Source organism: Lotus japonicus, chromosome 3 (assembly GCF_012489685.1).
Source record: "Lotus japonicus ecotype B-129 chromosome 3, LjGifu_v1.2".
In the NCBI taxonomy this organism is placed as follows: Eukaryota; Viridiplantae; Streptophyta; class Magnoliopsida; order Fabales; family Fabaceae; genus Lotus; species Lotus japonicus.
In genome coordinates, this window is record NC_080043.1 from 2857806 (window position 1) to 2871110 (window position 13305).

At 36.6% G+C, this 13305-nt stretch overlaps 3 protein-coding genes and 1 pseudogene across 3 annotated transcripts; 2 read left to right on the forward strand and 2 right to left on the reverse strand.

Moving 5' to 3' along the window:
• The first annotated feature begins 106 nt into the window (after positions 1–106).
• Positions 107–3215, forward strand: LOC130748313 (serine/threonine-protein kinase BLUS1). The gene is made up of 2 exons (XM_057601492.1): positions 107–835; positions 1858–3215. Exons 1-2 carry the CDS (start codon positions 388–390, stop codon positions 2934–2936), a joined length of 1527 nt encoding a protein of 508 aa, XP_057457475.1. The 5' UTR covers positions 107–387; the 3' UTR covers positions 2937–3215.
• Positions 3216–3418: 203 nt separating this feature from the next.
• Positions 3419–5333, reverse strand: LOC130748960 (LOB domain-containing protein 7-like). Its single transcript, XM_057602215.1, has 2 exons — positions 4393–5333; positions 3419–3748 (listed from the first exon to the last, which is right to left on the reverse strand). Exon 1 carries the CDS (start codon positions 5111–5113, stop codon positions 4409–4411), a length of 705 nt encoding a protein of 234 aa, XP_057458198.1. The 5' UTR covers positions 5114–5333; the 3' UTR covers positions 3419–3748; positions 4393–4408.
• A 951-nt stretch (positions 5334–6284) lies between these two features.
• Positions 6285–9438, forward strand: LOC130742546 (serine/threonine-protein kinase BLUS1-like; annotated as a pseudogene).
• Positions 9439–9835: 397 nt separating this feature from the next.
• LOC130748204 (LOB domain-containing protein 7-like) lies at positions 9836–12337 on the reverse strand. The gene is made up of 2 exons (XM_057601371.1): positions 11054–12337; positions 9836–10186 (listed from the first exon to the last, which is right to left on the reverse strand). Exon 1 carries the CDS (start codon positions 11905–11907, stop codon positions 11065–11067), a length of 843 nt encoding a protein of 280 aa, XP_057457354.1. The 5' UTR covers positions 11908–12337; the 3' UTR covers positions 9836–10186; positions 11054–11064.
• Between the last annotated feature and the right edge of the window lie 968 nt (positions 12338–13305).

A 13305-nucleotide genomic window follows, 5' to 3' on the forward strand; every position in this document is an offset into this window, starting at 1 on the left:
GTGAATTTTTTTTGTCTTAACTAACTTATCCTCACATATCTCTATCGCCCACGGTCAGCATGAGAGAAATTTTGGTATGAATGAAGTTTTATTGGTATTAAAGGGTGAATTTCCTTTTTTTCATTTTAAGGTGACAGTACTAGAGATGTTGGTGATAACCATACAACATTCTTGTGATTCACATGCATGGTTTCACAGCCACCGAGAAATATCACCGTTGTGTGACTACGACATACACTTTTCTTTCTCTCAAACCATCACAAGAAAACCGCTTAAACCTTCCTACACTTTCTTCAACTTCTCCATTAATTCCTCCATCCATAATCACCATGCTTCTTCTTCATAAGCTTCCAAATATCTTCACTTCTTTATTCAACTTCCCACAATATGGCAACAACCAATGGAGAATTAGCATCACCAAGGGTCCAATACCCACTTGACTCTTCCTCCTACAAGCTCCTTGATGAGATAGGTGCTGGCACCAGCGCCATTGTCTACAAGGCCATCTGCCTCCCCATGAACTCTGCACCGGTCGCGATCAAGTCGATTGATCTCGACCGGTCGCGCCTGAACTTTGATGACGTTCGTCGCGAAGCCAAGGCGCTGTCTCTGCTCTCTCACCCTAACGTCCTGAGAGCTCATTGCTCATTTGCCGTAGACCGCCGTCTCTGGGTGGTGATGCCATTCATGGCTGGAGGGTCCTTGCAGTCCATCATCTCTCACTCGTTCCCGGATGGCTTGGCGGAACCGTGCATTGCGGTGGTTCTCAAAGAGACCCTCAACGCTCTCTCTTACCTTCATGGCCAGGGCCACCTTCACAGAGACATCAAAGCTGGTAATTCTTTTATTTTATTTTATTCTAAAACTGGAATTCAGAACTATATAATTAGAAGTTATTATGTGAACGTAATTATGATTATATTTCAACTTATAGAAAAAAAAACTAAGATACATATATGCTTTTCTTGATCGATTAAAATGATGTCACTGGTCGTAAGGTTAGTTATTTATATTCATTGAACTTAAAAAAAAATGTTCACTTTGTTGGTGTAGTCAGCAAATAGTTTGAATTTGTATAATTCAATTTTGTATTTTAAGATTTAATTCTGCCTAGTGTAACCAACAAGTTTTTAGTACAACTGACTTGAGGGTTCCGAGAATCGAGAGGATTAGTCTCATAACTATTAGATTGGATGTGGGGATACCTTGACAATACTAAAAAAAAACATTGCTTTTGTAAAGATAGAGTATTAAAAATGCATTACTACTCATCTTAGAGTACTAAATTTTTTGCTACATATCACGAATAAGCTTAAGAGTAATGATACATAAAACCTATAGAAAACTCCAAAGATCCAATAGACATACATGTTAGTGGAGATTACAAACCCGCTAACATTTTCAAAATTGAGGGACTAAGCTAAGAAAAGGAAAATGTGTCCTTCACAACTATTCCATCTCCACCATTTAGAGAGATAGGAAAAGAAGAGAAATAAATGCAATATATGATTTGGGATGTGATTGGAACAAAAGAGATATGAAAAAAATTGAGTATAAATGAGATGCATGAGAAGTTGAGCCTGAATATGGAAGTTGCTAAAAGAAATGAAAGTGAACCAAAATTACACATAAACAAAAACTATAGTAGTGAGACCAGAAGTGCCTGTCATATGTTGATCTTTCTTTGATCAATTGTGTTAAAACAATTGAAAAATGGATTGAATTACACTTATTTTCAACTTGAATTGTTGTTAATAATATCATTGATCTACCTTGAATGTGGCAATACCATGAACCAAGTCAGACAACTCCATTATCAGTCCATTTCTTATTTCCAATCTACTTTCCTTTGATCAGGTAACATCCTGGTAGACTCAAACGGATCAGTGAAGCTAGCAGATTTTGGTGTCTCAGCCTCCATTTACGAATCCATGAGTGGCTGCGGACCCAGTTCATCATCTTCTTCATCTCTCATGTTAACCGATCTCGCCGGAACACCATATTGGATGGCCCCTGAGGTCATTCACTCCCACAAAGGCTACAGTTTCAAAGCAGACATCTGGTCATTCGGCATAACAGCTCTTGAGCTTGCACATGGAAGACCACCACTCTCTCACCTTCCACCTTCCAAGTCCATGATGCTCAAAATCACCAAAAGGTTCAAGTTTTCTGATCTTGACAAGCACAGAAAGGAAAGTGGTAAAAACAAGTTTTCAAAGGCTTTCAGAGACATGGTTGCTTCTTGTCTTGATCAGGATCCTTCTAAGAGACCAACTGCAGAGAAATTGCTGAAGCATGCGTTCTTCAAGAACTGTAAGACTCCAGAGTTTCTCGTGAAGAATGTGTTGCAGGGGTTGCCGAGTGTTGAGAAGAGGTATAGAGAGAGTAAGGCTATGAATGATGATGATGATGAAGAGAATGAAGCAGAGATGAAACAGAGTGCGAAACAGAGGAGGATCAGTGGTTGGAACTTCAATGAAGTTGGATTGGAGTTGGAGCCAGTTTTCCCCAATTGTGATTATTTGAATTCCCCTAAGGATGATCCATCTAAACAAGTTCAATTTGAAGTTGAGCCCGTGATCCAAGACATGGGTGGAAAATTAGAAGAGCATGCTGAAAACCCAACTGATCCTGGTGAGGTTGAAGTGGAAAAGACTACATTGGTGGAAAAAGTAGTTGGTGGTGTTGAGGTTGTGAACAATGGTGAATCCATGTTGGCTACTTTGAATGTGTTGAAAGGGAGCTTGGAACAGGAGCTGGGACAGGTCAAGTTTCTGATGAATCTGATAAGAGAAGGTGGAGAGGAGATTCAAGATGGTGATGGTGAGGGGAAAGAGATTTCTAGGCTGAGGAATGAGTTGGAAAATGAGAGGAAGAAGAACTTGGAGTTGGAGTTGCAGCTAGAGGATTTCAAGCTTCAGCTTTCTTCTGCTTAATTCTAAAATCTAATTATTGAAGGTCTCAAAACAGTTAACATCTAATTAAACCAGAACATGTGATTCTGTGTATAAGACTATGTCTCTGAACCTGACAAGTTGTATTTGTATAAATAATTGCTTAGGTTGTAGCTTTTGAGTACTTACTACTTGCTTTAGCAATGCCTCCTTATGAGTGATTGATGAACTCTTATAATTGAAAAATACATAATTGCTTAGTGTAATAATTGTCAATATGATGACATATGATAATGAGCACGTTTTGAATTTTACATTTTATTAATTAGCATGGAGAGTTCAACACAATACTCAGAGATACTAGAGAGGGCAGGAGAAAGTTCCCCACATATATATATAGTTATATACAACTCATTATATATATTCACAGTCAATTTTTTTCATCACTCATTTCACCTCCCCTTTAGAGAAAGATGAGAGTGTGAGATATAGGAAAATAAAATTGCTGATAGGAAGAGAAAGTTATGGTAAACAAATCTGTGCTTTTACTCTGAGAGCAGGGGATAGAACATCAGTACAAAATGTTGAGGTAATGCTTATATAAACAAACAACTCTTAGGAGTACAAAAAGAAAACCGTGTCACTAAAGTTGGACACAATGTGGAGGAAGTACTCTTAAGAGTTCCTGTAAAAACGAGCATATAATTTCTACAATCTCTAACACCCTAGCTAGTTTGATTTGTAGGAACAAATGAACAAAATTGTTTCACCTTTCTGATCAGGGTTGAGTTTGTTGAATGCAATCAGCAAAACCTTCTACCTTGTCAATCTTAAATAAAACCACTTCATCATCACTGCATAGTTGAGTAAAATAATACATCATGTTAGAAACTGTCATGAATTGATTGAAACAGAACAGAATATATAAATAGCAATAAACCATCATTATCTGCATTTTTCATACTCTCCAAAACAACCCTCTCAAGTAAGAATTCATCAATGAAGCATCCAAGCATATATTATCAAATAGACTAGAACTCATTGATCACAACTTCCTAATTTAGCCAATAGTACACAATAAAGCTAAGAATGAGTCCCTTCTAATTATAAATTTCAAAAATTCAAACTCAACACAACATGCAATATTTGGTACTAATTCTATGTTTGAATATGAGTTGAATTAACGCAAAAGCATTTATTCCAACCCATCAAAGAAGTTTCGTTCATTTTTTTTGTCTCAAAATGAGTGCTAATGCTAATTAGCACCAACACTAACATGCATTCAATTGAACTCACTACATTCAATGCACCCATCCCATACATTCAATGCAGCCGCCACACATCCAAAAAACAACTAAGTTTAACAGAAATTCTGAAGAAGAAAAATAGTACTATTTTCCAGCTTCAAATTGCAAATTTCATTCCAAAAATCATGGTTTTCAATAAGGTCCCAACAAAAACTCTATAAAAAAAGTAATGCAAGAACTCAAATACAAACCTGCACCACACCAAGGTTATTTCATTTTTTTATTCAGTTCAAGAACATTCTTCTGATCATCATTCTCGTCTCCTTCTTGTTCTTTGTTATCATCCTGAAACATCAATGGTATCTCATCTTGAAAACCAGGGTGATTTTGTTGTGGCTGTGGCATCATTTCTTGAATGAATGGCCTTCTGTAATATTCGAGCAGTGTTCGAAACTCATTCAGCTCGTTCTGGCGCTGCGCAATCTCAGAATCCAGGTGCTGTATGTATCTGTAACAGCCCCCAACAAGGTCCCTGGCTCGAACATCAGACTGGTACCGAATTGCGGTCATGGCGTCGTCTCGGGTTCGGGGGTCCATATTCTTGATGATGCTGATCATTTTGCTGACGGTGAAGAGTCGAAGCGCGTTGGCGAACTGTCCCCGGCGGCTTTGAGGGAAATACGGTGCTAGAATACAATCGGCGGTGCATTTTTTGCGCAAGTAACTGCAAGCAGCGCAAGCGTTTTTGTTGTAGGCGCCGCTGGCAGTTCTTATAATAGTGGCGGTGTTGTCGTTGTTGGCGGCGATGCTGGGAGTTCTTGAAGTAGTGGCGGCGGTGTTGTCATTGTTGGCGATGGTGCTGGCAATTCTTGAATTAGTGGCGGTGTTGTCAATGTTGGTGGCGGTGTTGTCGTTGTTGGCGGCGGGGCTGACAGTTCTTGAAGGGGAGGTGTTGTCGTTGTCGTTTTCCATTTGTGGCACTTGTCTTACATTTTTTCATTGGTTGGTTGGTGCGTGAGAGAGGCACCGTTTGCGGCGGCTATGGCGGCTAGAAACCTGCTGCAAATTTGGAAGGGATGTAATTGCTGATTTTTCTGGCGGTTCTCTCTCTTTTCCTTCTTTGTTGGAGAGTGTAGTAAACTAGTAATAAATTTGGGGAGAAAATATAGAGCAGAGGAACAAAAGGATAGCAGAGATCTTAATGGGTTCTGTTTGAGAGAGGTGAAATGGATTTTTTTTTAAGCTAACTAGTGATTTATGAAAGATTAGATAATTATTAAGTTGAAAAGTAGCTTTTAAACTCCCGTCAAAAAAAAAAGTAGCTTGCTAACTTACTAATAAATAAATAAAACTTACTATTAAATTAAATTAATTTTTTTTACAGTAAATTAAATGAAACTTACTATTGAATTCTATTTAAAAAAAAAACTATTGAATGTAAAAACTAACTTACTATTAAGATTTAATATATCTACTAAAAAAAAACTAACGAGATTTAAGATATCTACTAAAAAAAACTATTGATTTAGGATTTCGCCGGATCTTACTGGAAACTGATTGTCTACAACTTTTCAAGGCTTGAAAAGCGAAGGAGGCCGGCAGATCATATCTTAGTTCTATTATTTCAGATTGTCGTTTATTAGTTTCTGCTTTTGATTATGTTAGTCTTAGTTTTGTTAGACGCACGAGTAACACTGTTGCGGACTTTTTGGCTAGGAACGCTGCAACCTATGCTGGTTTTGTATGGGTTGAAGAGGTTCCTGATGCCGCTCTTCCTTTCATTATTTCTGATGTAACTCTTCTGGAGCCAATTGACATTTAATAGAATTGCAGTTTACTTTCAAAAAAAAAAAAGATAGTGCTCACTCGGGTGGACAATTTTTTTTGTCCACCGGTGTTCTAGGTTTAAACACCATTGAATTCAAGTATTTTAGAATATATTTTAATTGAATGGTTAAGATTAAGTGAATAATAAAAGGGTACAAATGTAAATTAATAACCCCTGGTCCCTCTTCTTCTCTATCTTCTAGATAAGGTTGGTGGCTTCCAACCTACACTTCTCTCTCTCTCTCTCTCAGCCGCCGCCGCTACACTTCTCTCTCTCTGTGTCGCTGTTGATGATGCTATTAGTTTCCCTCCCACGATGTTCTTTGATGCCTTTGTTCCTGGTCCTATTCCCTCCGTGAGGCAAGGCGGAGCACAGAGTGGCTCCAATTCGTCATCTGTTGATATAACCCTTGGTCCATCAATGGACAAATAACAAATGTGTCCCCCTAGTGGGCACCTTAAGATAGCTCACTTATGATAAGTTTGCTTGAAATTTAAAAGGCCAAAAGAATGGCATGGGTGGAGGGGTTAATTAATTACTCTATCTCTCAAAAAAAAAAGTTTCATAGTAACTGTCACTTAAAATTTTAAGAGAGTGTTATAAGGCCCATATAAGAAAAATAATAGGAGGAATAAAAATATATTTTAAAGGGAAAGTACATATATTAAAATTTTAACAATATTATTTGTATTTCTTAATATATGTATTTCTTCTTTTTCTTAACAGTTATTTTAAAACAAAAGAAGTACATGAGTCAAACAATAAATATTTGAATAACCTATTAATCTCTTTTTTTTAATTTGAGATGCATTATCATGACTCTTTCACTTTTAGCTTTAAAAAAATTTGTCTAAAGGTTTATTTTTAGGATTTAATGTGTAAAGAATGGGTACACATGCACTAAATCATATCTCTCCAAATTGCTTATAATTACTTTTAAATTCAAATTTAAATATCACATGATAACTTGATGGATTTTAATTTGAGAAAAAGAATGATGCACCGACGGTGTAAATTTTTTTTACACCGATGCTTCTGCTATTGCAGCCGCAGGGATTGAGCTTCCGTCCGTGGTTGGTTGCTCAGATTCATCACTCGAATCATGTGCTGTCCTGTGCGATACAGTGGGGAGGTGGCTTTCAGGTTTTGCAAGCTCATATGGGTCCGGGGATGCTTTTCTGGCAGAGTTATGCGCGTTGAGGGAAGGACTTGAACATGCTTGGGATTTGGGATTCCGCAAGGTTCGCTGCTTCTTTGGCTGTTCAGAATTGGTTGTTGTTGTTGTGAATGGTGATCAGGATGGGAGATTACTGTGAGTCACATACCGCGCGAAAGGAACATGGTAGCGGACGAGTTAGCAAAGTATGCAACCCGGGTTGGGTATAGAAGACAGATTTGGAGGAACCCACCCTCTAACATCGTGCCTCTTCTATGCCAAGATGTGCTTGTTTAGTTTTTTTGTCTGTTTTTAATTTTCCTATGTAAAAAAATAAAACTAACTTACTAGTTACTATATCTACTGAGTTCAAATGATTTTTTACTATATATACCAAAAAAAAATATTGAGATTTAAGATTGCTCACAGCTGATAAGTTGGCTTGAAGTTTAAAAGGCCAAAAAATGGTTTTTTTTTTGTTAACATTTCTTTTGGTTACAGCCAAAAAATGGTATGGGTTGAGGGGTTAATTAATTACTCTATCTCTATTTAAATAATTGTTTAATTTGAAAAAATTAATTCATAATAACTCTCTGCTTAAAGTTTTAAGAAAATATTAATTGATATTTTTCCATAAAATACTCATATGAGAAGAATAAGTGAGGATGAATAAAAATACATTTCAATGGGCAAGGTAGGAAAATAAATCCTATTTTAAAATTTTAACAATATTATTTGCATGTCTTAATATATGTATTTCTTCTTTTTTCTTAACAACTATTTTTTTATAGGAAAATGTTAGTTCTTAGTAATGTTAGTAAATTAATCCTCTTCAGAGTTCGAACTTGGACCATTCACCCTCCCAAACCCTTGTGTCCCCTAGCTCTTACTACTTGAACTCTTAAGAGTTATTTAAAACGAAAGGAGTATTTGAGTTAAACAAGATTAAAAGATATTTAAAATACATTATCATGACTCTTTCGCTTTTAGATTTTTAAAAAATTTGTAACCAGATGAGGGGTGGTGTGTGCTATGAATGACAGATATAGAGACAACAGCTCACTTGTTTCTTCATTGCAAGGCTATTTGGATCGTATAGTGTGGGATATGGTTCCTTATGCATTGGTTTGGACGGTATGGATGGAACGGAATGGTGTGGTTTTCAACAATAAAGAGTTTTGCATGGTGGCGGGAGTGCCCTTATAGCGTAGCTCAGTTTGTCATGTGTTAAGGGAGTGTAACGAGGTAGTGGATTTCTTGGCTAAGAGTGGGAGAGAAGGGCTGGTATCTTATAATTTGATCAGGTAACATCCTGGTAGACTCAAACGGATCAGTGAATCTAGCAGATTTTGGTGTCTCAGCCGGAACACCATACTGGATGGCCCCTGAGGTCATTCACTCCCACACAGGCTACAGTTTCAAGGCTGACAGACATCTGGTCATTCGGCATAACAGCTCTTGAGCTCGCTCATGGAAGACCTCCACTCTCTCGCCTCCCACCTTCCAAGTCCATGATGCTCAAAATCACCAAAAGGTTCAAGTTTTCTGATCTTGACAAGCACATAAAGGAAAATGGAAAAAACAAGTTTTCAAAAGCTTTCAGGGACATGGTTGCTTCCTGTCTTGATCAGGACCCTTCTAAGAGGCCAACTGCAGAGAAATTGCTTAAGCACACTTTCTTTAAGAATTGTAAGACTACAGAGTTTCTGGTGAAGAATGTGTTGCAGGGGTTGCCGAGTGTTGAGAAGAGGTATAGAGACTAGAGAGAGTAAGGTTTTGAAAGATGATGATGAACTAAGTGAAACAGAGGAGAAACAGAGGAGGATCAGTGGTTGGAATTTCAATGAAGATGGGTTGGAGCTGGAGCCAGTTTTCCCCAATTGTGATCATTTGAATTCCCCTAAGGATGATTCATCTAAACAAGTTCAATTTGAAGTTGAACCAGTGATCCAAGAAATGGGTGGAAAATTAGAAGAGCATGCTGTTGCTGCATCAGGAACTGTGAGTGATGCTGTTGAAGTGGATGAGACATTGGTGAAAAAATTAGTTGGTGGTGTTGAGGTTGTGAACAATGGTGAAGCTATGTTGGCTACTTTGAATGTGTTGAAAGGGAGCTTGGAACAGGAGCTGGGACAGGTCAAGTTTCTGATGAATCTGATAAGAGGAGGTGGAGAGGAGATTCAAGATGGTGATGGCGAGGGAAAAGAGATTTCTAGGCTGAAGAATGAGTTGGAAGATGAGAGGAAGAAGAATTTGGAGTTGGAGTTGCAGGTAGAGAATTTCAAGCTTCAGCTTTCTTCTGCTTAATTCTAAAATCTAATTATTGAAGGTATCTGAACCTGACAAGTTGTATTTGTATAAATAATTGCTTAGATTGTAGCTTTTGAGTACTTACTACTTGCTTTAGCAATGCCTCCTTATGAGTGATTGATGAACTCTTATAATTGACAAACAGATAATTGTCAATATGATGACATATGATAATGAGTTTTGAATTTTACATTTTACTAATTAGCATGGAGAGCTCAACACAATACTCAGAGATACTAGAGAAGGCAGGAGAAAGCTCCCCATATATATATATATAGTTATACACAACTCATTATATATATTCACAGTCAATTTTTTTCATCACTTATTTCAACTCCCCTTTAGAGAAAGATAAGAGTGTGAGATATAGGAAAATAAAATTGCTGATAGGAAGAGAAAGTTATGGTAAACAAATCTGTTCTTTTACTCTGAGAGCAGGGGATAGAAAATCAGTACAAAATGTTGGGGCAATGCATATATACACAAACAACTCTTAGGAGTACAAAAAGAAAACCGTGTCACTAAAGTTGGACACAATGTGGAGGAAGCACTCTTAAGAGTTTCTGCAAAAACGAGCATGGAATTTCTACAATCTCTGCCAAGTTGATAACACCTTAGCTAGTTTGATTTATAGGAACAAATGAAAAAAATTGTTGCACCTTTCTGATCAGGGTTGAGTTTGTTGAATGTAGTCAGCAAAACCTTTTATCACTCTACCTTGTCAATCTTAAATTAAACCACTTCATCATCACTGCAGAGTTGAGTAAAATAATACATCATGTTAGAAACTATCATGAATTGATTGAAACAAAGACAAAATATATAAATCATCATTATCTGCATTTTTCATACTCTCCAAAACAACCCTCTCAAGTAAGAATCCATCATTGAAGATCCAAGCATAGATTATCAAATCAAATAGACCAGAACTCTTTGATTGCAACTTCCATCATCAAGACATTAAAGCTAAGATTGAGTTCCTTTTAATTATAAAATTCAAACTCGACACAACATGCAAGATTGCAATATTTGGTACTAATTCTATATTTGGATACAAATTGAATTAACGTGAAAGCATTATCCCAATCCATCACATCAAAGGAGTTTTATTCATTTTTTGTCTCAAAGTGAATGCTAATGCTAGTTTGTACAACACTAACATGAATTCAATTCAATTCACTACATTCAATGCAACCAACCATACATCCAAAACAAACAACTAAATTTAACAGAAATTTTGAAGAAAAAAACTAAACAACTAAATATATTAGTATTTTCCATCTTCAAATTGCAAATTTCATTCCAAAAATCACGGCTTTAAATTGCAAATCTCACTCAAATACAAACCTGCACCAAGGTTATTTAGGTTCTGGCTTGTACCAACACTAACATGTATTCAATTCAATTCGCTACATTCAATGCAGCCATCCATACATTCAATGCAACCATATATCCAAAACAAACAAGTAAATTTGACAGAAATTCTGAAGAAAAAAAGAAGAGATATAGTACTATTTTCCAGCTTCAAATTGCAAATTTCATTCCAAAAACCATGGTTTCAAATAAGGTCCCAACAAAAATTCTATAGAAAATGTAATGCAAGAACTCAAATACAAACCTGCACTAAGGTTATTTCGGTTCTTTATTCAGGTCAGGAAGATGCTTCTCATCATGATCATCATCATTCTCATCTTTTTCATTCAGGTCTGGAAGATGCTTCTCACCATCATCATCATCATCATCATCATCATCATCATCATTCTCATCTTCTTTATTCAGGTCAGGAATATTCCTCTCATCATCACCATTCCCTTCTTCTTGAAAACCAGGGTGATTTTGTTGTGGCTGTGGCATCATCATTTGTCGTAAAGCGAGCTGTTGACGAATCACATTCAGCTCCTGCTGGTGTTGCGCAATCTTAGATAGAAGTATCATTATCAACCTGGAACAGCCCCCAACTGGGTCCCTGGCTCGAGCATCAGATTCGTACAGAATTGCTGTCATGGCGTCGTCTCGGGTTATGGGATCCAAGTCCTGGATGATTTTGATAATGGTGGCGACGCCGAAGAGTCTGTGCGCGTTGGCGAACTGTTGGCGGCGGTCTTGAGGGAAATACGGTGCGAGAATGCAATCGGCGGAGCATTTTCTGCGGCGGTGTGTGCAAGCAGCGCAAGAGCGTGCGTTGGTGGCAGTTCTTGAAGTAGTGGTAGTGTTGTCGTTGTTGGCGGCGGTGCTGGGAGTTCTTGAAGTAGTGGCGGTGTTGTCGTTGTTGGCAGGGGTGCTGGGAGTTCTTGAAGTAGTGGCGGTGTTGTCGTTGTTGGCAGGGGTGCTGGCAGTTCTTGAAGTAGTGGCGGTGTTGTCGTTGTTGGCAGCGGTGCTGAGAGTTCTTGAAGTAGTGGCGGTGTTGTCGTTGTTGGCGGGGGTGTTGACAGTTCCTGAAGTAGTGGCGGTTTTGTCCTTGTCGTTTTCCATTTGTGGCACTTGTGTTATATTCTTTTTTATTGGGTGGTTGGTGCGTGAGAGAGGCACCGTTTGCGGCGGCTATGGCGGCTAGAAACCTGCTGCAAATTTGGAAGGGATGTAATTGCTGATTTTTCTGGCAGTTCTTTCTCTTTTTCCCTTTTTGTTGGAGAGTGTACTACCTTCGGTCCTATTTATAAGCATGAAAGAGAAGAAAAATCTTAGTTATTTTTATAATAACCAAATGAAAGTTAGAGCTATATTAATTATTTTTTTCCAATGATGCCCTTATTAATTCTAACTTGTAAAATGTATCTTATTAATTATGCTTTCTCTTTCTCACTTTCCAACACTAATAACAAATGGTAATTTTGAAAGTTTATTTTGATTCAAGACAAATTTAATGCATTTTATCTAGTTTTACTACATTTCTTAAACTATGTGAATTTTTTTTTTGTTACTTATAAATAGGACCGGAGGGAGTACTAATATGGATATTCCCTCCGGTCCTATTTATAAGTAACAAAAAAAAAATTCACATAGTTTAAGAAATGTAGTAAAACTAGATAAAATGCATTAAATTTGTCTTGAATCAAAATAAACTTTCAAAATTACCCTTTGTTATTCATGTTGGAAAGTGGGAAAGAGAGAGAATAATTAATGAGACACATTCTACAAGTTAGAATTAATAAGGGCATCATTGGAAAAAAAAATTAATATAGCTCAAACTTTCATTTGGTTCTTATAAAAAGGACCAAGATTTTTTTTCTCTTTCATGCTTATAAATAGGACCGGAGGGAGTAATAAATTGGGGGAGAAAATATAGAGGAGAGGAACAAAAGGATAACAGAGATCTTAATGGGTTCTGTTTGAGAGAGGTGAAATGAATTTTTTTTTTGAAGCTAACTAGTGTTTTATGAAAGATTAAATAATAATTGTGCAGTGCACTAAAATTTTAAGAGTGTATTAATTAATGTTTTATTTTTCATAGAATGCTCCAAGGAGAAGAATAAATGAGGAGGAATAAAAATACATAGGTAAGAAAATAAATAATGATTTAAAATTTTAATAATATTATTTGCATTTGTTAATATGTGTATTTCTTCTTTTTATTAAGAGTTATTTTAAAATGAAAGGAGTATATCAATCAAACAATAAAATATTTATCAAATTTGGATTTTTTTTTAAATGAGTTTAATGGTTGTGCATGGTCAGTATAAAATATTTTTACACAAACGTCCAACAATTGAATGACAACATATTCATGACTATGTAAAACTTTTTACACTATATAATAACTAAAATCAGATTTTTAACTAAAAAGTCAAGTGAAAATTTGAAATGGTAATGAGGTTTATATTTTATTTTAAATTTCAAAAAATGATGGATAAATTTATCTTAATAAAGATA

What these genes read in the sequence shown, in the direction of transcription:
- LOC130748313 (XM_057601492.1), top strand. Translation starts at nt 388, where the DNA reads ATGGCAACAACCAATGGAGAATTAGCATCACCAAGGGTCCAATACCCA. An exon ending in TCACAGAGACATCAAAGCTG is followed by an intron (nt 836 to 1,857) that starts GTAATTCTTTTA and finishes TCCTTTGATCAG; the next exon opens with GTAACATCCTGGTAGACTCA.
- LOC130748960 (XM_057602215.1), bottom strand. Translation starts at nt 5,113, where the DNA reads ATGGAAAACGACAACGACAACACCTCCCCTTCAAGAACTGTCAGCCCC.
- LOC130748204 (XM_057601371.1), bottom strand. Translation starts at nt 11,907, where the DNA reads ATGGAAAACGACAAGGACAAAACCGCCACTACTTCAGGAACTGTCAAC.